The 22,201-nt window shown below is 42.7% G+C and overlaps 1 protein-coding gene across 3 annotated transcripts; it reads right to left on the reverse strand.

The window, feature by feature from the left end:
* Nucleotides 1-236: 236 nt before the first annotated feature.
* LOC138764299 (uncharacterized) lies at nt 237-16,203 on the reverse strand. Of its 3 annotated transcripts, XM_069940036.1 has the most exons (5): nt 15,362-16,203; nt 14,930-15,247; nt 12,817-12,928; nt 2,776-2,896; nt 237-514 (listed from the first exon to the last, which is right to left on the reverse strand). In XM_069940036.1, exons 1-4 carry the CDS (start codon nt 16,164-16,166, stop codon nt 2,785-2,787), a joined length of 1,347 nt encoding a protein of 448 aa, XP_069796137.1. In that variant the 5' UTR covers nt 16,167-16,203; the 3' UTR covers nt 237-514; nt 2,776-2,784. The 3 variants fall into 3 exon arrangements, with proteins under 3 accessions (XP_069796137.1, XP_069796138.1, XP_069796136.1); XM_069940037.1 differs by lacking the exon at nt 12,817-12,928 and having other exon boundaries at nt 239-514; XM_069940035.1 differs by lacking the exons at nt 237-514; nt 2,776-2,896; nt 12,817-12,928 and adding an exon at nt 8,976-9,348.
* Between the last annotated feature and the right edge of the window lie 5,998 nt (nt 16,204-22,201).

The following is a 22,201-nucleotide window of genomic DNA, read 5'->3' on the forward strand; positions in this document are numbered from 1 at the left end:
TTCAAAAGCTGATTTCACACTACAATATGCTAGCCCTTCCCAACCTTTCATCAGGTAACTGCATCGCTGGCCCCTCGGTGGAATTTAGCTTATGTCTGCTGATTCTAAAACACAAGCATCTTGTCAGCCTTGCAGGAGCAAGAGCTGAAAAGTTAAAAACAAAAACACGGTTAGAATCTTCCATTACAGTCCCCCCAAATGAGGTGATGCGTCCCCCCAAATGAGCTGCAGTCCCTCTCTCCCCCCCACCCCCCCTTTACAGTCACGGCCACCCCTTGATAACGGGCTCGGGCCGAGAAATTAGTTACACCTTTACTCCCAGGATACGCTGAATGACCTGTTGAATTTCCCTCGGGCTTTTGCATATGGTGCTCTGACCGTTCTGACCCGTGGCGTATGGAAGGAAAATGGGAAACATGGATACCAAACCATATCAGTTCAACAGTACGAACATTCATCCGTGGGATATTTTCATATGTCCGCGATGTGCTTTCAGCATCTGTGGTCAAGGCATCTGTGGGAATACAAAACACTCAGTCACTCCAGTTACAATATTAGAATAAGTTTCCAACGCAGAGGAGAAGGACCGGCCCCTTGGATCCATACATAAAATTAAAATGGTTCAAACTCCCCTCCACTTCGCACCCACACTGTACATTTCACCCCTTGTAACCCCCATCACCCCCCCCACACACAGGATCTTCTAGTGGTTCCCGTCATGGAAGAGATACGGGGGTCTCAGAGCCGGCACCACGAGGCTGAGGAACAATTTCTTCCCACGGGAGGTGAGAATGCTGAACGCCCAAAGGAACAGCTCACAATGACCTCCCGAAACTCTTGTATGTACGAAACTATATTTCTCATGCGTGTACAGCAGACATTGGTCTAAATATGTGCCATGTCCGTATGTGTGTCTGCGTGTTTTTGCACCGAGGACCAGAGAATGCTGTTTCGTCAGGTTGTACTTGTACTAACAGAAGACTTGATGAGCTTTTCCTGTTCTGCTGCTTGTCGTTTGCGGATTTATATAGGGCAGCAAAGTCCCCAGTTGTTGGTGAGAAATGAGGTGCGATACAGTTCAACAGGCCCCAGGTCGAGCGACGCAGAGCAAGGAATAGCTACACTTTGAAAGCGCAACAGTGCCCACACGTCCTCAGGAGGCTGAGGTGGGCGAGTCCAACGGTCCCCATCTGGACAACCTCTTACAGGGGCACGAAAGGGGGTGTCCTGTTTGGATGCATCGCTGTGGGGGACGGTAACTACAAAGTATCCACCCAAATGTCGAACCCAGTGATTCTCAACCTTTTTCTTTCCACTCACATCCCACTTTCAGTAATCCCTAGGCCACTGGGGCTCTGATTAGTGGGGGATTGCTGAAGGTGGGATGTGAGTGGGAAGGGAAGGTTGAGAATCACCACTCTAGATCTGATTGTTAATGAAATATTTTGCTGGAGTAAAATGGTCATTGGCCCCTTTCCTTTGGAGTTCAGAACCTGTGCAGAAAATGAGTCAGTTAGGGACGATTAAAAGAGCGGTTTTTAAACCTTTTCTTTCCACCCACATCCCACCTGAAGCAATCCCTCACTAATCATGAAGCACTGATGGCCTAGGGATGACTAAAATGGATTGTGAGTGGAAAGAAAAATATTGAGAACCACTGGTCCAGACAGCCGAGGATCACTGGGGTCTGTCTCCCTTTCCTCTATCAACACAATTAATGTGAGAGCTGCGTCAATAGGGCTCAAAGAGTTATTGAAGTCCCTCTCCGTCCAGCGCACTGAATATTCAACCCACTACCGTCAGCATGAAGGTACGAGCATCAAAATCAGGAATGCCAGGTTGGAGAACTGTGGTCAAATGACCCACACAGGTTGCTGAAAACTGGCTCATGGGAGTCAGGAATCGGAACCAGGACGTGAGGGCAAGAAGGGGCTGCCGAAGGGGATCTTATGGAAACATATTAAATGATCAAAATCAGATAGCGCGAGGTAAGTTGTTCCCATTGGTGGAGGAGACCAGAATGAGGGGACATAGCTTCAAGATACCGGGGAGTAGATTTTGGTCGGTGAGGAGGAGGAACTGCTTTTACCAGAGGGTGGGAATCGGTGGAATTCGCTGCCCGTTAAAGCAGTGGAAGTGACACCTCAGGAAATAGATTTCAGACCAGATTGGGTAGATTTTTACATAGAGGGGAATGAAGGGATATGGGGAAAAGGCAGGTCAGTGGAGATGATCATCAGATCAGCCTTGGTCTCATTGAATGGTGGAGAAGGCCCAACAGGCTAGGGGGCTGACTCCTGCTCCCATGCTCCTGTCTTCTTAATAAATGGAGACTCGAACCTTAATCGCCAAAACCAACAAGCCAAGATGTGGGGTTATTGCCCCTTCATGAGACTCCAACTGCCCTCCCTCGTGTGATAAAGTTTCCCAAATCAATTCCCAGTGCGGTGGCAGCTGGTGGTATTTCTAAGGGAGGAGTAACATGGGGATGGGAAAAGGATTTCTCTCACTGTTTCTTCCCGCAGTGATTTCTGCCGCACGCCTCCCTGGAGGCGCCCTCCTGATGGAAAAGAATCCAAAAATCGGAATCAGAAGTTATTGTTCTGGACAAGTGGTGAAATTCAGCCACATCTTGCAAACATTCATATTATAACCATCTTACAACATGACTGGAAAAAAGTAACAATGGTAACAAATGACCATTGTCGCCTGAGGACAACAACCCTTGTCGTGTTTAATGAAAATGCAGGAAACATTTGAATGAAGTGCATTTACCTGTTCATATTATTCCTGACAAACCACACGACCAACCCGCAGACCATCGCAGCTCCAGCAATAACGCCAATCGCGATGCCAGCTTTCGCCCCAGCCGACAAACCACCAGGAGAGAGTCGTTCTGAAAATGTGCACAAGGGAGCCATGTCACATCATGGGATGGAAGCAGAAGGGGAAGTGGGTTTGTTTCTGGGGAGGAGGAGGGTGAACAAGTTCACAGGGCGGCATTGTGTATTGAGACATAACCAAGTGAAGGAGATTTTCCAAGCATCACCCCCACCACACCCCTCCCCCGCCTCTGTTCCCCACTTTTTTTCACCTCCCCCACCTGAGTAGGACCAAGGGTTTCAGCTCAGTGGGTACCTGTCCCCTCCCCCTCTGTTCCTGTCTGAGTGGGATTCACGGGTTAAAACCACCCGGCCATCAATCCCATCCCCCTCCGTTCCTCATCTGGATCCACCAGATCTGCCTTTCTTATCCATCTTCCTTCACCTACACTACATAAACCCCTCCATCTTCCATCCCACCCTCCTTCCACCCTTCTCTCGTCACCTTCCTCCATTCATAGATCACAGCAGTTGAGCAACAGGCCCTTTGACCCTTCTGTGCCAAACTGTTATTCCCTTAAATCCACTGATCGGCAGTCAGTCCATATCCCTCCATACCCCTGCCACCCAGATAACTGACCAAATTTTCACAAATGTCAAAATTGAGCCAGCATTCACCTCTCGAGTTTATTCCTCACCCAAGTCCTGATGCAGGCTTCAGACCCCAAACGTTTTCCATTTTGTTGCCTTCCCGTAGTCCAGTGGTTCTCAACCTTTTTCTTTCTATTCACATCCCACTTTAAGTATTCCCTCTGCCATCGGTGCTCTGTGATTAGTAAGGGATTGCTTATGGTGGGATGCGAGTGGGAAGGGAAAGTTGGGAACCAATGCTCTAGACCTTTGGAGTTTGGAAACAGTGCACATAACGAGTCAATGAGGGACAATTAAAACAGTGGTTTTCAAACTTTTTTTCCCCCACCCACATCCCTCTTTAAGTAATCCCTTTGCAATCACAAAGCACTGATGACATGGGGAATATTTAAAGTGGGATGTGAGTGGGAAGAACCAGTGCCGTAGGCTGTCTGAACCCTGGACTTTGTCCACCGGTTCAGTTTATTTTGCCCGCCAACTCTTCCATGTTCATTGTTTTTGGGACTGACAGGTTGACTGTTAAATCATGCGGAATAAAGGAAAGTTGCTCCAAAAAGAACATTTGAACTTTAAAAGCAATCAATAGAATATCGGGAACCACACTGAATTTTCACCAGCCCTTCAGGTGAGTTAACAAGGATCTGCAAGGTTACGAGAGGCACAGACCACATGGACAGCCAGCACCTTTTTTCCCATGGCAGGTCGAGCAAACGCCAGGGGATGTCTGTACAAAGTGAGGGGTAGGTTTTCTTTTAACACAGAGTATGGCGGGTGGCTGGAATGCGTTGCCAGGGGTGGTGGTGGAGGCTGGTTCAACAGGGTGATTAAAAAGAGATGGAACAGAGATGAAAGGGAAGGAGTGAGCCAATACTTAACTTCGTTTTGGGTATGTTTATATAGGTCAGCACCACATTGTGGGCCAAAGGGCCTGTGCTGTGGTGTAATATTCTATGTTCTATGACCAACAGGTGAGAACACAACATCTGTCAGTTCTCATTATTGTCGGCATGTTGTGCCCTCTCTACTCTTACCCTCGTGGACCAGCAGGGATGTCGCTAGGATAGGTAATTGTTCTGCAAATTTTCGTGCTTCTTCTGGATCCGAGAACAGTCTGTTTTGTTGTCCTGGAATAAATATTTTCAATACCGCAGGATGCTTCAGTGTAAATTTATATCCTTTCTTCCATAAAATCGCTTTTGCTGTATTGAACTCTTTTCTCTTCTTTAGGAGTTCAAAGCTTATATCTGGATAAATGAAGATTTTTTGCCCTTTATACTCCAGTGGTTTGTTGCCCTCTCTTACTTTTTCCATTGTCTTCTCCAGTACCTTTTCTCTTGTAGTATATCTTAGGAATTTTACTACAATAGATCTTGGTTTTTGTTGTGGTTGTGGTTTAGGGGCCAATGCTCTATGTGCCCTTTCTATTTCCATTTCTTGCTGTAGTTCTGGACATCCTAGGGCCTTAGGGATCCATTCTTTTATAAACTCCCTCATATTCTTGCCTTCTTCATCTTCCTTAAGGCCCACTATCTTTATGTTATTTCTTCTGTTATAATTTTCCATTATATCTATTTTTTGGGCTAGTAATTCTTGTGTCTCTTTAGTTTTTTTATTAGATTCCTCCAATTTCTTTTTTAAGTCTTCTACCTCCATTTCTGCTGCTATTGCCCGTTCTTCCATCTTGTCCATTTTTTTCCCCATTTCTGTTAAGGTCATATCCATTTTATTTATTTTCTTTTCTGTGTTGTTTATTCTTTTTCTTAAATCATTGAATTCATGTGTTTGCCATTCTTTAAATGACTCCATGTATCCTCTAACAAGAGCAAGTATATCCTTTACCTTGCCTTTCCCTTTATCTATTTCACTGTGTTCTTCCTCTTCTTCTTCCTCTGGGTTGGCCATCTGTTGTTTCTTTGATGCCCTTTCCTCCTCTTCTTTCTTGTTTCCATTGTCTTCTGTGGTCTCTTCTTGCTGCAGGTGTTCTGCAGCTGTCGTTGCCAGCTGTGGAGATCGACTCCCCAGCTGGTCCCCCCTCCCGTCGGTGTGTTTTTTTTCATGCGCATCGCGCATGCGCGAGGAGTCGCGCATGCGCGGTTGCGCACTTTTACTCGGCTCTGTGAGCCATTGTTGTAGTTCTTTTTCTACCGACCTGAGGTAGTGGGCTCCTCTCTCCACAGCGGGCCTCTTCGGACAGGTAAGGCCTTCACCTTTTTCCTCCGTTGTCTTCTCTTCCTCTCTTCTTTCCGTTGATTTTGATTTTTCTCCTTTTGTCTCCATCTTCTTTCCACCTTTATACTCACTTTTCTTTAACTTGTATTTCTGTGCCTTTGTATTTTCTCTTGTTTTTCCCGACTTTTCTGGAGAGGGCTGGAGTTCACCGTCCGGCCACTACTCCATCACGTGACTCCTCTCGTCACTAGGATAGGTGATGACTTGGACGGTCCATGGCCACCTAGAGAACTTTAAACCAGGTTGGGTAAATTTTTATATTGTCGGAGAATAAAGAGATGTGGGGAAAAGGCAGGTTGGCTGAGATGAGCCTTTCCTCGGATCAGCCACGAACGGCAGAGAAGGCTCGACGGGCCGGATGGCCGCCTCCTTCTCCTGTTTGTGATGTTCTTATGCCCTGATGTAGGCTGCAGACCTCTATCTGTATTTTCCTCCCTGTAATGCACTATCAGTTTGTTTACATTCCTTTTTTGTGTACGGATTTTGTTATTGAACTGAGATCTTGTGAACCATTGGAAAAAGTAACATATAATTTACAAGATAATTATTTAGCTATCGGAACATTTGGAACCTTATTTGGAGCCTCTATGGGTTTAAAATGTTGAATACTTCTGCCTTGTTGTGGTTCACTGTCTCAATGCACAATATTTATCTGGTATTATAGTTCACTTCTCCTTTCTTTCCTTTTAAAAAGGGTAGTTAGGGGTGAGCATAGGGGTGATTTTAGGTAATGGGGTATACAAAGGGGGAGGGCTTTCTGGGTAAGGGGGGGGTTAGAGGGGTTTCCATTATAGTTATTAATATTTTGTATTGTTTAGTAATTTTATGTACCATGTTTTTAAAATTTAAATAAAGTGCCGACAAATGTTCCTCACATGCAAACCCATTTATTCCTCGTCTCATTCCAGTGAATACTCTCTGAACCCTCTCCTTTCTAAAACCAGATGCCCAAAACTGTACCCAATACTCCACGTGAGGCCTCACCTGTGCCTGGAAAGCCTTAACATCACACCCCTGCTGTTACATGCTCAAAATGAACACCAACATTCTATTCGCCTTTTTCACCAACCCGGTGGTTCACCTTCAGGGTATCCTGCACGAAGTCTCCCAAGACCCTTTCCATCTTGGGATTTTGAATTTTCCTCCCATCTAATTAATTCTGCCTGTCTATTTCTTCTACCGAAGTGCAAGACCGTCCACTTCCCAACATTGTCCTCTTTGGCTGTTACCTTATTTGTGTCCTCAGCATCACCCATTTTGGTATCATCTTTAAACATAGTCACAAAAAACCGTCTTCTCCATAATCCAAATCATTTATATACGACGAGGAGAAACAACAGCCCTGACATCGACCCTGCAGATCTAGTACCAGTCCACCAGCACTAGCCAAGATTGTGGGTGTCGAGAACCATCCCCGACTTCTTGAAGCTCCCAGTGATGCCATCAACAAACTGAAAGCGCTGTCAAACGAATCTGCATTTGACTAGGACTGACCTTGCTTTCAGACATGGACTCTTCGATCTCATGCATTGAAGCCGGGAAATGGACTCAACCCCCCCTCACCCATCCCATTAACATCACCGAGCACCTTAACTCATTCTTGAGTTAACAAAGCATAAGCAAAAACTGAAAGGGCACCGTGCCCCCGAGAGATCGAAGTGAGGGTATTACCTGGCACTTGGCTCCTCAGTAAATCCCTTTGCACCGTCTCTCACCCCTGTTCAGCTCCACGTTCAGCCCTGTATTACTATTCTCTGATTAGCATACCAGGCTGAAGAGGGGCGCAGGAGGCATGCAAAACAATTGTAAGGAACTTTTACAGTCAATCCAAGTGGAATGCAGAGAAAAACATTGACGTAACCTGTGCAGTTATGAAAATAGATAGACCCCTTTATCTCCTGCTTACGTTATGAACGTGATCCACGGAGAACGCAGAGGGAAATGTTTACTCATCTCGCGGTGTTATTTCAACAATTTGATTAATACTCTTCTTGGTTCTGGAGTTTTTGACCTGACAAGTGTAATTCCCACAGTCAACCGCTTGTCATGACCTGATGGCAAATGCCTGACCTGACTGCAGTTTACTTGTCCCAAGGAACCAGAAAAATTCACCAATGGGAACTGAGAGTGCAGAGCAAGTTAATGTGACCGTCGAACGAATATTGGCCACAACTGGACCCTGCGGTTCAATTCGAACGTTCTCTGGTCCATCTACAAACAGAAATCGAGATGGTCTGTTGATTCTGTAAGTACCAACATGGTGTGCAAACCATGGAATATTACACCAGAGAGAAAAAAACCCTTCAGCCACGGTCATCTGGGCCAAACTATTATTCTCCCATGTTCCACAGACCTGCACCCAGCCCATTCGCTTCCCATCCAGCTACGCATCCAAATCCTTCTTCAATGTAATAATACAGCCCACATTTGCAACTTCAGCTGGCAGCTTGTTCCACATTGTCACCACTCTCCCTCTCAACAGATGCACCTCATCTTCCCCTATACTTTCCCCCTTAACCCAAGTCCTCAGGTTTGTATCTCACCCACCCTGAGTGGAAAGAACCGAACTCCATTTATTCTGTCAGTCCCCCACATCATTTTAAATACCTCATCAAATCTTCCTCATTGTTCTACGCTCCAGGGAATAAAGTCTCAACCTGTTTACCCTTTCCTTGCATCTTAGTTCCTCAAGTCCTGGAAATATTCTTGAAAATCTTTTCTGCACTCCAAATTTTATTGATATAATTGCTGTGGTTAGATTAACAAAACTGTACACAATACTCCAAATTAAAAACATAATGTTGGAGAAACTCAGCAGGTCAAACAGTGTCATTTACATGCAATGTTAAAGATAGAGGACTAACATTTTGGGCTTGATGTATCTTTATCCTTGCAATATAAAGGACGCTGTTTGACCTGTTGAGTTTCTCCAGCGCCGTGATTTTACTTCAACCATGATGTCTGTAGTCTTTTGTGTTTTACTTTTCATAATGTTTCAGATTTGACCTCACCAATGTCTCATACAACTTTACCATAAAAACCCAACTCCTGTACTCAATGAAGGCCAATGTTCCAATACTCTTTGTATGACCTTGTCTACCAGTGACGCCACTTTCTGGGAATTATGTATCTGTATTCCTAGATCCCTCAGTTCTACCGCACCCCTCAGTTCCCCACTGTTTCACTGTGTACGTCCTTTTGTGGGTTTGTCCTTCCAAAATGCAACACCTCACACTTGTGCACATTAATTTCCATCTGCCATTTTACACCCCACTTTTACAGCTGGTCCAGAATTCTCTGCAGACATTGAATGCCATCTTCACTGTCCATGTCTATGTGTCATCTGCTCTCGAACTACCTCAATACTTACAGTTAACTTTCACGATGGTCTCTGCACTGCTTTTGTTGAAGTCATTGCCTACGGTGCATTTATAGGTTCCTGTGTCATTTCTATTAACGTGGCTTATTGTCAGATGACGAGACGCTGGAGATATTAATATCCTATCATTTGCCTGGATGGGCTGGTCGTTTTTGAACCACATCCGTGTCTGCACAGTGCCCTGAGCATCACAAGTGAGAAGTATTGTATCCTTGACTTCAACTGGATTTGAATTGTTGAGTGTTACAGTGACATTAGACACAGGCTCTGAAAATATAACGGGAAAGTGAAATGAGACACAGCGGGACTTTGTCCATAAAGTCCAGACTCGTCACCGACACGTTGCTCTTTATTGCAGAGTGGTTGAGTCCTCGAATTGAGAGGTTTTGTCAGTGCCGCGGCAGGCTGGTGATTTCTCACCGTGGGTACCGCACACAGTGTTGGCCCCTCTTCCACAGAGAAGACACTTACACCAGGCGACAGGAGGAACCTTGAGCAAATTCTGAGGATATGAGGGCTGTCCTCTCATGAGAGTGTGGACAGTTTGGCTTTGCAAACCCTGGAGATTCCAAAACAATAATCCTTTACTCCACAGAATGTCCAATGAACACCTACTTCTGAAGTCCTTATAGGTATCCAACTAAGTTTTTGCAAAGGCACCTGGAGCCTGAACTGTTTGGCATGAACAGAGCTCTGGCATTTTAAATGATATCCATTTTGAAGTGTCTGAGTGTGAGTGTGACCTAAACTAAAAAAACTGCCAAGATTTATCTCCTGTAAAACATATCTACACACAATATAAAATAGAACATAATCTGTCACAGACCCAGTTCACATTATATGAATTGTTACAAGCCCCTGAGGACCCCAAAACACAGCAGTAATAGATATTCACCACGGCAAGTAGTTACTTAAACAAAAGTTGTTTTTAATTATCTTTAAACATGAAAACAGAATCAAACTTTAACTTATCACTATTGACTTTACTACCCAACTTAACCCCCTTCCAAATCTAAGCGCACGTGTATATAATGTGCATGCACATTTAAAAAAAGTTCTTTGGTTCACAGTTCAATCTCACTTCTCATTCTTCCGCGTTCACTGGTTGCAGGCAATTCTTATACTGTGTACAGAATTTTACATGGAGCAGAAAGATCTGGGAATAAAAGAGCATTGTTCCCTGAAGGTAGGAGTGCATGTGGATTGGGTGGTGAAGAAGGCCTTTAGTATGTTTTCCTATATATATCAGTGCATAGAACATAGGAGTTGGGAAGTAATGATGAAACTGTTCAAGGCATTAATGAGGCCATATTTAGAGTACGGTGTCCAGTTCCGGTCACCGATATATAGAAAAGATATTATTAACAAGATTGAGAGAGTGCAGAGAAGATTTACAAAAATGTTGCCTGTGTTTCAGCATCTGGAATACAAGGAAAGATTGAGCAAATTAGGTTTTTATTCCTTGGAACATAGAAGGCTGAGAGGGGATTTGATAGAGATATTTAAGATAATGAGAGGGATAGATAGAGTTGATGTGGAAAGGATTTTCCCATTGAGAGTAGGAGAGATGGATACAAGAGGTCATGGGTTGAGAGTTGACGGGCAAAGGTTAGGAGTAACACGAGGGGAACTTCTTTACTCAGAGAGTGGTTATTGTGTGGGTTGGGCTTCCAGGAAAGGTGGTGGAGGCAGGGTCAATTTTGTCATTTAAAAAAGAGTGGATAGAGGGATATGGGCAGAGTGCTGGTAAGTGGGATTAGTGGAGGGTACTTGGATCAGTGCAGACTAGAAGGGCCAAATTGGCCTGTTTCCATGCTGTAATTGTTCTATAAAGTTCACCAGGCTTTGGTGCTCGAAAGGTAAATGTTTACCGCTCAAGAAGGTTCCTGTAGGGTTTGCAGAGAAAGTGTGTTGTTCCAGGATTTCCACAACTGAGGTCCCACAACTATTCACCTCAATGTCTTGCTGATGAAGGATGCCCCATCAGGGTTCTCCAGATGATAACCTTGGTCTTGCAGGCTGCCACAGAATTACTTTCTGTTCCATTTATTCCAAGAGAAACATCAGTCAGATAGCATTTCCAGCCATCCGCCACTCTGGAGCTTTTGATTCCGTTCCAACAAGCTTCTCCTGGCTGACACTGTTCACTCTCTCCCTCTCTCAGTGATTTCAACTGCCAGCCACATGTCCTTCTCTCTCTCATTTGCAAAACCCTCATTCTCCAGCACACAATAGGATTCAGTCATCTGCTCCCATCTGTTGTTTTAGGTAAACAAGAACCCAGAAGTGACCCTTCTGTGCACACGGTCAAAGCCCTTGCAAAGAACAACCAAGAGACAGTGTGTCTCCTGCTCGTTGCTTTAAAGATCACTCCATTAATTCATGATGTCATTTCAATTAGCACCTACTTGTGAAATGTGCATAGCATTCTCCATAGTTTCAGTAAAGTCACTGATTATGAATTCTTCAGCATTACAAATAAGATCCGATTTAAAACTGTGTGTATGTCTGTAACCTACTCAAATTTTCCCAATTTATCTCCTAAAACTATCTCCAAATATTCCATCACAGAATTCAGAGAAATAGCCATATGACCCCAAGGGGCCAGGATTCATGGAGAGGCGGGTACAGAATATTCAATGCACTCTCACTAAGTGCCAAGAGTCAACGAAAGGCCCTGACCTTGCTCTTCTGTCACTGCCAGTAACACCCTTGAGGGCCGACATGAAAGCCCCGGCAGACCTTCTGAATGGTAGAAAGTACAACACAACCCTGCCAAGCAAAATCTATTCACCAGATGACCAAGAGGAAATAAAGAAGAAAGTTGATCAACATACAAGAGGGAAGTTGTCAACATTCTAACAAACAGGCACAATCATTTACCAGAACTCTTCACAGGGCAGCATGTGCATGTTCAAGAGCCAGTGATATAAAACCTGGAGTCCAGCAAAGATTGTGAGAATAGCCGTGAGGCCAAGGTCATACGTCATTGAGACAGAATCTGGCAGGAACAGGACCCACATTCCCCCAACACCAGATCTGACACAAAAAGCCCCTGAAGCATCAGCAGCTTCTGTCATTCCGACAACTTGTGAGGGGACACGACGCGAAACCCCGACCAGCAACACCACAACGACTGCACAGCGAGCAGCAGGAGCACAGGCTAATTGATGAAACAGTTGAGGAACAGTGGAAGATTTTCAAAGAAATATTTTGTAATGCTCAACAAAAATATATTCTGGTCAGGAAAATGGGCAGCAAGGGAGGGAAAAATCAACAGTGGTTAACAAAGGAAATAAGGGAGAGTATAAAATTGAAGGCACAGGTGCACAAAGCTGCAAAGAGCAGTGGGAAACTGGAAGATTCGGAAAACTTTGAGACAACAAGGGGTTACAAAGCAGGTAATAAGAAATGGGAAAAAGGATTATGAAAGTAAATTGGCACAAAATATAAAAACAGAAAGCAAAAAGTTTTATAAATATATAAAACGGAAGAGGGTGGCCAGAGTTAACATAGGACCCTTGGAGGATGAGAAAGGAAAACTGGTAGCAAAAAATGAGGAAATGGTCGAGGCATTGAACAAATATTTTGTGTCAGTCTTCACAGTAGAAGACACGTCCAGCATGCCCAAGTGCAGAGTTAAGGATGCGAATGTTGGGGAGGGCCTTGATAAAATAGTTGTTACAAAGGAAGTAGTAATGGAGAAACTAATGGGACTAAAGCCAGACAAATCACCTGGTCCTGATGATATGCATCCAAGAGTTCTGAAGGAAATGGCAGAAATTATAGTTGATACATTGGTGCTCATATACCAAAATTCCTTGGATTCTGGGCAGGTCCTGGCAGACTGGAAGACAGCAAATGTCACACCACTTTTTAAGAAGGGATGTAGGCAGAAGAATGGAAATTATCGGCCAATTAGCTTGACTTCTGTAGTTGGAAAAGTCCTTGAAGCCGTCATTAAAGATGAAATAGTGAAACTTTTGGAACGTAAGGGTTCAATCAGGCAGGTTTTAGAAAGGGAAGATCTTGTTTGACAGACTTGTTCAGATTCTTTGAGGATGTAATGGGTGCGGTGGATAGAGGGGAACAGGTTGATGTTGTATATTTGGATTTCCAGAAAGCATTTGATAAGGTGCCGCACAAGAGACTTATCAGTAAATTACAGGAAAGAGTCCGGGGAAGTATATTGGCCTGGATTTAAAATTGGTTGTCTGACAGGAGGCAAAGTTTTTCAGGTTGGCAGAGAGTGGTAAGTGGAGTGCCGCAGGCATCGGTGTTAGGCTCACAACTGTTCATCATTTACATTGATGACTTGGAGGAGGGGACAAAATGTGGTGTAGCCAAGTTTGCGGATGACACCAAATTGAGTGGAAGAGCAAATTGTAATGAGGATGTGGAGAGTCTGCAGAGGGATATAGTTAAGCTGGATGAGTGGGCAAAGATCTGGCAGATGGAGTATAATGTTATTAAGTGTGAGGTTATCTACTTTGGCAAGAAAAAGAAAAGAGCTGAATATTATTTAAAGGGTGAAAAACTACAGCATGCTGTTGTGCAGAGGGACTTGGGAGTGCTTGTGCATGAATCGCAAAAAGTTAGGTTGCAGGTGTAGCTGGTTATTAAGAAGGCAAATGGAATGTTGGCCTTAATTGCTAGAGGAATTGAATTCAGGAGTAGGGAGGTAATGTTGCAACTGTATAAGGTACTGGTGAGACTGCACCTGGAGTACTGTGTCCAGTTCTGGTCTCCATATTTGAGGAAGGATATACTGGCTTTGGAGACGGTCCAGAGGAGGTTTACTAGGTTGATCCCTGGGATGAAGGGGTTGACTTATGATGAAAGATTAAATTGTCTAGGATTGTATTCGCTCGAGTTCAGAAGAATGAGAGGAGATCTTATAGAAACATATAGGATTATGAAGGGTATGGATAGGATAGATGTAGGAAGGTTTTTTTGAGCTGGCTGGGGAAACTAAAACGAGAGGACACAGTCTCAAGATTCGGGGGAGTAGATTTAGGACAGAGATGAGGAAAAATAGTTTTTCCCAGAGTAGTGAATGTTTGGAATTCTCTAACCAGGGAAGTGGTTGAGGCTGCCTCATTAAACATACTTAAAATTCAGTTAGATAAATTTTTACATGATAGAGGAATTAGGGGATATGGGGAGAAGGCAGGTAGGTGGAGTTAGGTCATAAATTAGATCAGCCATGATCATATTGAATGGTGGAGCAGGCTCCATGGGCCATTTTTGGCCTACTCCTGTTCCTACTTCCTATGTTCCTATTAGAACCACTGAACCAAACAGTTGCAACAAGGTCTAAAGTAACATCCTACCACCAGCGCGATTCCACTGAACAGGATATAGATCCGCAAATGTGGAAATAGAAGAGTTCATTCTTAACTGCAACTGCAGATAAAGAAGCAGGAACGATTTATTTTATAAAAACCTAAAGTTGTAATAAATTTTGTAAATATAAATAATTGTTTTAAGAAAGAGGGATGTTATATACTGAAGAAACCTGGGACCATTTTATGCTGGAGCATGTCCACTGATACACTAAGAGCCACATCACAACTGAGAGAGGTGGATGCCTGGTGAGGAACATTGTATCAATATGCGACCCAGTAGCCTGAGGTGAGTAAAGAAATGTGCTGTTAAACTTACAAACCTTTGTAGTTTTTATCAAGAATTCAGATGGTAAAACCTGGACACAGCACCAAGGATCACCAAACTGTATGTGTGAGAGAGAGAGAGTGTGCGGGTGTTGGTGAGTGTGTGCTGGTGAGTATGTGTGTGGGAAACAGTCGCCGCAAAATAAATCATTCAGCCAGATCGACGTCTCACTCACCAATGACCAGCAGAGCGATGGTCGCTGTTTGCTGATCCCCGACCTCTGGAGTCATGGTCACGGTGTAATCCCCGCTGTCTGATGTGGTCACCGACTTCAGCAGGAGTGACCCGATGGGGAGCAATAACTCAGCCCGTGAAGTGAACGCATTATCCACATCTACAGATGAACCGATCCACGTAACAATGGTTGTGTCCTTGAAACCCCAGTTCCCAGACCTCACCTTCACTGACGGTCGCACCGAAAAGGTCGCGTCGCCGCCGGCGGTGACATTGAACCGACTCCGGTCTGTGTGGATGGTCAAACCCTGCGACTCACCTGAGGGAGAGAAACTCGGCGTTAAGGGAGAAGGCGACACCGCTTCGCCGGACGAGCCCGGTCGCCCCTTGCGAGCTGCACCGCGGCTCCGCGCAAACCGAGAGCGACTCTCACCCCAGAGGATGAAGAAACAAGCGGCGAGCGCGGTGAACGGCAACCCCGCCATCCCCGAGAGAGAGAGAGAGAGAGAGAGAGAGAGAGAGAGAGAGGAGGTGGGGTGGGGGGCGGAGAGAGAAGCGCCTGGTCCCTGTTCACACTCCGACACTGAGCTGCTCTTCCTGGTCTCCGGGCCAGATGCAGCCGAGTCAACTTCCTTCATATCGTCAGGTTTCCTCTCTTGAAGTTCCGCGAGGTTGAAAGGCACGTGATTGGGGTCGTGGCCGCTCGGGGAAACCAACCCTCTCCTGGAAAATAGGAGAAAGCAAAGCAGAACAAAAATAGAATAGAAGAGAAAGATACAGAGAAGAGAAAGAAGATGGCCCCAAGAAGGAGAAAGTAAAAAGAACTGGAGAAAAGTGGCCGAGAAGAAAGAGAAGGACTTTCCTGCACGAAGGAACAGGACGCTGTGCTGGAGAGGAGCGTCCCATCCCCGAGGTTCGTGCCGGCCCTGCGGAGTCGCGACCCACCAGCCGCTGCACCACAAACACGGCTCTCGGAGCCACACAAATGTCCGGAACTGACCAATCAAAGGAGCAAGAGGACACCGACGGGAGGGGGGCTCAGCAGAGGAGCGGGCAGCCCAGCGCGACCAGCTGAGGGACGCCTGATCCCAGGGGAGGGAGCGAGGAAACAGACGAGGGAGATGGACGGAGGGGTGATCGACAAGAGGGTCAACGGCAGGAAGCACAACAGAAGGGCAGCCCAGGAGGGGAGGATCCACAGCAAGAGGAGGCCTGACAAAGACATACAAGCAGCTCATCAGCAAAAAGCAGAAGGGACGCGCAGACCCAAAAAAGAGAAGAAGATACAGACACAGAAGAAGAGGGAGAAGAAGACAAAGATCTTCACAGAGAGATAGAAGGTAAAACTGATGGACAAAAAGAAATAAAAGGTCAAATTGATGAACAGAATCTAGATAAAGCCTCTTTTGAAGAGCAAATGAGATCATTAAAAGAATGGTTATCTTTCGAGTTTAATGCAATTAAAAGGAAAATGAAAAGAACAGAAGATAAAATGCAAAGGTTCGAAATGGTAATAGGGATAAGAGTAGAGACTGTGGAAGAGTGAGAAATGGCTGTAGAAATGGAAGTGAACGACTTAAGAGAAAAATTGGAAGAAAGTGACAAAAAAATGAAAGAGACACACGAGTTGTTATCTCAGAAAACTGTTACGTTGGAAAATTATAGTAGGCGAAACAACATAAAAATAGTGGGCCTGAAGGAGGGTTAAGAAGGCCCAGACGTGAAGGAATTTATAAAAGGATGGATCCCAAAGGTCCTGGAATTAAACAGAAATACAGGAAGAAATGGAAATAGAGAGGTCTTACAGAGGATTAGCTCCAAAACCACAGACACATCAAAAACCAAGATCCATCTTAGTAAAATTGTTGAGATACACAACAAGAGCAAATATACCAGAGAGGGCAAGGAATAAAGTTAGAAAAGATAAAAACCATTGGAATACAAGGGTCAAGAGATATTTTTTAACCGAGACATAAGTTTTGAACTCTTGAAGAGGAGGAAGGAGTTTAATACAGCAAAATCGATCCTATGGAAAAAAGGTTACAAATTCATATTAAGACATTCAGCCATGCTTAAAATATTTATCCCCGGGGAGCAAAACAGACTGTTCTCGGATCCAGAGAAAGCGCAAGAATTCGCAGAACATTTGCAGGACAGGAGAAGAGATGAAGAGATGTAACAAGAATGAAGAACGGCGATAAAGTATATGTAAAGATTTTAAAACAATGTATATGTAAAGAACTAAAGAGGGAGAAGGGAAAAAAAGGGAGTAGGGGGGTGGAGAAAAGGAAGAGAAAGAGCTTTGCTATATGTGATTTTAAAAAAAGTTTTTTCTGGAGATGGCTGGGTAGAGGGGGAATAACCATCACTGAAAAATCAGTTGACGTTGCAAACAAGATCGCAATCCAAATGAAAAGGGGAGTTGTGGTTGCCTGGCAAGGAATTTGGGACAACTCGGAGAGGGGGTGGAACTTTTGGGTTTAAGGTATTAGTGGATGTGGGAACTGCGGGGGTACTTTATGTCTTAAATGGGTTGTCGTACAGTAAGTGTAATAAGAGAAAACTAAGAGATGAAAATGGTGAAAAGGGGGATGGAGGTGGCAAAGAGATGGAAAAGAGGTGTATGCAAGATATCAGATGGCCATGTTGAACTATATGACTAAACATTAATGGAATACATAACCAAATTAAAAGGAAGAGGAGACTAAATTTATGGAAGAAGGAAAAAATAGATGTAGCATTTGTGCAGGAAATGCATCTAACTGAAATGGATCATAAACGAAAGAGAGACTGCGTAGGCACATAACAGCAGCATCCTATAATTCAAAAGCTAGAGGTGGAACCATACCAGTTAATAAAAATGTACCAATCAAAATAGAGGAGGAAATAATAGATCCGACAGGGAAGTATGCAATGATAAAGTATCAGATATACTCAGAATTTTAGAATTTGGTCAATATATATGTGCCTGATGAGGAGGATCAAAAATTTATGCAGGATATTTTTTTGAAGATTGCAGACACACAAGAAAATATATTGATAGGAGGGCATTTTAACCTTAATTTGGACACAATGTTGGATAAAACTGAACAAAAGACAAGCAAAAATAATAAAGTAGCCAAATTTATGGTTAAATCAATGCAGGAAATGAAACTTATAGATATATGGAGCAGGCAACACCCAAGAGAGAAGGAATTTTCATTTTATTCAAGTAGGCACAAAATTTACTCAAGGATTGATATGTTTTTGATGTCAGCCCATATTCAAGGGAGAGTGAAGAAAACTCAGTATAAAGGTAGACTACTATCAGGTCATTCACCCCTGTTATTAGCAATAGAACTGGAGGACACTCCAACAAGAACATATAGATGGAGCTTAAACCCCATGCTACTTAAAAGACAGGAATTTAGGGAGTTTATTGAACACCAAATTAAAACATTTTGAAATAAACACAGGATCAGTGAAAGACAAATTTATATTATGGGACCCAATGAAAGCCTTCATGAGAGGGCAGATAATAAATTATGTGACAAAGATGAAAAAGGATTACAATCGGGAAATAGAGCACTTGGAAAGGGAGATAGTAAGTACAGAAAAGGAATTAGTAAAATGGGATGATATAATGAAAAGGAGAGAATTGGCGGTCAAAAAATTCAAATACGAAACATTACAAACGTACAAGGTGGAAAAGAACATAATGAAAACAAGGCAAAAGTATTACAAACTGGGAGAAAAAAAACACATCAAATATTAGCCTGCCAACTTAAAACAGAACAAGCTAAAAGAACAATACTGGCATGAAGGAAAAAGGACAAACAAATTACATATAATCCAACAGAGATTAATGAAAATTTTAAGGAATTTTATGAACAATTGTATCAAACTGAGAACGAGGGGAAAGATGATAAAATAGAGGAATTTTTAGCTGAAATTGAACTGCCGAAATTGCAAAAAGTGGAACAAAAGAAGCTAATAAAACCATTTGAAATAGAGGAAGTACAGGATATATTAAAAAAGCTGCCGAACAATAAAACACCAGGAGAGGATAGATTATTAAATAGAATTTTATAAAACATTTAAAGAGTTATTAATTCCTCCTCTCCTGGAAGTAATGAACCAGATAGAAGAAACACAAAACTTGCCAGATTCATGTAAGACAGCAATAATTACAGTAATACCAAAGACGGTGAAGGATCCATTAACACCAGCATCATATAGACCAAAATCTCGACTTAACTCAGACCATAAGAGGGGAGTCACGTGATGGAGTAGTGGCCGGTAGGAGAATAACATCCCTCTCCAGAAAAGAAGAAATAAAGTGAAGAAAATACGAAATTCAAGAAACACAAAACATAACAAATAAAAGATAAAGTTGTGGAGAAAAGAAAGTGGTAACCGAGAAGGAAAAAGTAAAAACAAAAGGGGGAAAAAAAAGAAGACAAGACGCCGGAAGAAAAATGAGAAGGCCTTACCTGCATGAAGAAACAGGGAGCCGTTAATTTATCTAGCGCTAACCTTGGATTCCCCCCGTTTCATATGAATTTCCTTACTATTTTCTATTAGCTCATTGAAGAATTTCTCTGTTAAGGGAATTGGTAACGATTGAAATAGGTATTGTATCCTTGGGAAGATATTCATTTTAATGCAATTTACCCTTCCTATCAGTGTTAGTGGTAAATCTTTCCAATGTTCTAAGTCATCTTGTAATTTCTTCATTAATGGCTGATAATTTAATTTGTATAGATGGCCTAAATTATTATCGAGTCTAATACCTTGTTATCAGATTGCTTGTGTTTGCCATTTAAATGGTGATTCTTTCTTAACTTTGTGAAATCCGCATTATTGATTGGCATCACTTCACTTTTATTTGCATTGATCTTGTACCCCAATACTTCTCCATATTCCTTCAATTTCTTATGAAATTCTTTCATTGATAATTCTGGTTCTGTTAAGTATGCTATGATGTCATCTGCAAATAGACTGATTTTATATTCCTTCTCTTTTATTTTTATCCCTTTTATTTTATTTACTGTTCTTATCAGTTCTGCCAAGGGTTCTTTAGCTAAAGCGAACAGTTAGGGAGATAGTGGACATCCCTGCCTAGTTGACCTGCTTGATTTAAATTGGTTCGATATACATCCATTAACTGTCACCTTCGCCAATGGTACAAACAAGGGGACTTACAGATACCAAACTTCTTCTTCTTCTTTGGCTTGGCTTCGTAGATGAAGATTAATGGAGGAATAATGTCCACGTCAGCTGCAGGCTCGTTTGTGGCTGACAAGTCCGATGCGGGACAGGCAGACACGGTTGCAGCAGTTGCAAGGGAAAATTGGTTGGTTGGGGTTGGGTGTTGGGTTTTTCCTCCTTTGTCTTTTGTCAGTGAGGTGGGCTCTGCGGTCTTCTTCAAAGGAGGTTGCTGCCCGCCGAAATGTGAGGCACCAAGATGCACGGTTTGAGGCGATATCAGCCCACTGGCGGTGGTCAGTGTGGCAGGCACTAAGAGATTTCTTTACGCAGTCCTTGTACCAAACTGTAAGAATTATTATAGAGCAGCACAATTAATATATCTATCAGATTTTTATCAAACAAGGGAAAAACCAGATTGGACCAGGTTAGAGCTAGAATAAATAGGGGAGAAGGTACCAGAACATACACTTTATAAATGGGATGAAAAACTGGTGCAATATACAAGTTCAGCAGTACTGAACCATCTGCTCAACATTTGGAAGAAGATTCACGTAGAAAGGAAAGAAAACAAATTACCAACTACCAACATTATTATTGACGCAAAATCAACTAATCCCTTTCACAATAGATAAACCTTTCCTCTAGAGAATGGGAGAGAAAAGGGATCTTTGGAAATTAATTTATTATCTTTTGAACAAATGAAGTACAAAAATGGTATAACTCACGGTACAATGTTTGCATACCACCAACTTAAAACCTACTTAAAGGGCAAATTGGGAAACAGGCTGATGTCACCAGAAGGAAGCAGCTTTGAATATGTGATTACAGACACAATGATAATTAAAAGATTTATAACAAACATGTACATCAAGCTGAAAGAGAAAGAGAACGATGACATAAGCTGTAAACCCAAACAAAAGTGGGAACAAGATCTAAAAATAAAGATGAAAAATGGGAAAAACTATGCTCTGGAACTATGAGAAATACAATAAACATGAGGTTACACATGATACAATATAATTAGATACACAGGGTATACATCACGCCCCAAATGTTAAATAACTGTAAGAAGGAAACGGGGACAACAGTACATGCAATTTGGGCATGTGAGAAAATGGAAAAGTTTTTGGAAGATCTAAATCAGGTATTAAATAAAGTCACAAAAATCAACATACCAAAACATCCAGAGATCTTTCTTCTAAGTAATATAAGAAGTAAGGAATTAGGCCTCAAACTGGATGAAGCGCAAAAAAGATTTACTATGATAGCCTTAACTATAGCAAAAAATGTATAATGTCAACCTGGAAATCAGAAGAGAGCCTGAGGGTATAGCAATGGTAAATAGAAAGCACAAGAATTTGCAGAATGCCTGCAGGACAGAAGGAGAGATGAAGAGATGTAACAAGAATGAAGAATGACGACAAACGACATATAAAGATGTAAAAATAATTATAAGTAAGAACTAAAGAAGGGAGAGAAAGGGGAAGAAAGGAAGTAAGGGGGAAATAAAGAAGATGAGCTTTGTTATATGTGAAGATAAATGTTTTCTGGAGGGGGTTGGATGGGAGATAATAACACTCACTGCAAAATCAGTTGACACTTGCGAATGGGTTCGCAATCCAAATGGAGAGGGGAGTTGTGGCTGCTCAGCAAGGGACAAGGGGCAACTAAGAGAGGGGGGGGGACATTTGGGGTTAAGGGAATTTTAGATATGGGAGTTGTTGAAGTATTTTAGGTTTTAAAAGTGTTGTCATACATTGAGTTCAAAAAGAGAAAACTCACAGATGAAAATGGGGAAAAGGTGGTAAGGAAGTGGAAATGAGCTGTAAACAGAATACAAGATGGCCATGTTGAACTATATGACTATAAATATTAATGGAATACATAACCAAATTAAATGAAAAAGGCTATAAAATTTCCTGAATAAAGAAAAAATAGATATAGCATTAGTGCAGGAAATGCATCTAACTGAAGTGGAACATAATAAATTAAGGAGAGACTGGATAGGGCATGTAGTAGCAGCATTATATAATTCAAAAACTAGAGGTGTAACTATATTAATAAATAAAAATGTACCAAATCA

This window comes from Narcine bancroftii, chromosome 5, assembly GCF_036971445.1.
Source record: "Narcine bancroftii isolate sNarBan1 chromosome 5, sNarBan1.hap1, whole genome shotgun sequence".
In the NCBI taxonomy this organism is placed as follows: domain Eukaryota; kingdom Metazoa; phylum Chordata; class Chondrichthyes; order Torpediniformes; family Narcinidae; genus Narcine; species Narcine bancroftii.

What these genes read in the sequence shown, in the direction of transcription:
- LOC138764299 (XM_069940035.1), bottom strand. Translation starts at nt 16,166, where the DNA reads ATGAGCTGCTTGTATGTCTTTGTCAGGCCTCCTCTTGCTGTGGATCCT. An exon ending in TTGTTTCTTCATCCTCTGGG is followed by an intron (nt 15,248 to 15,361) that starts GTGAGAGTCGCT and finishes TCTCTCCCTCAG; the next exon opens with GTGAGTCGCAGGGTTTGACC. An exon ending in CATCGCTCTGCTGGTCATTG is followed by an intron (nt 9,349 to 14,929) that starts GTGAGTGAGACG and finishes TTATATTTTCAG; the next exon opens with AGCCTGTGTCTAATGTCACT.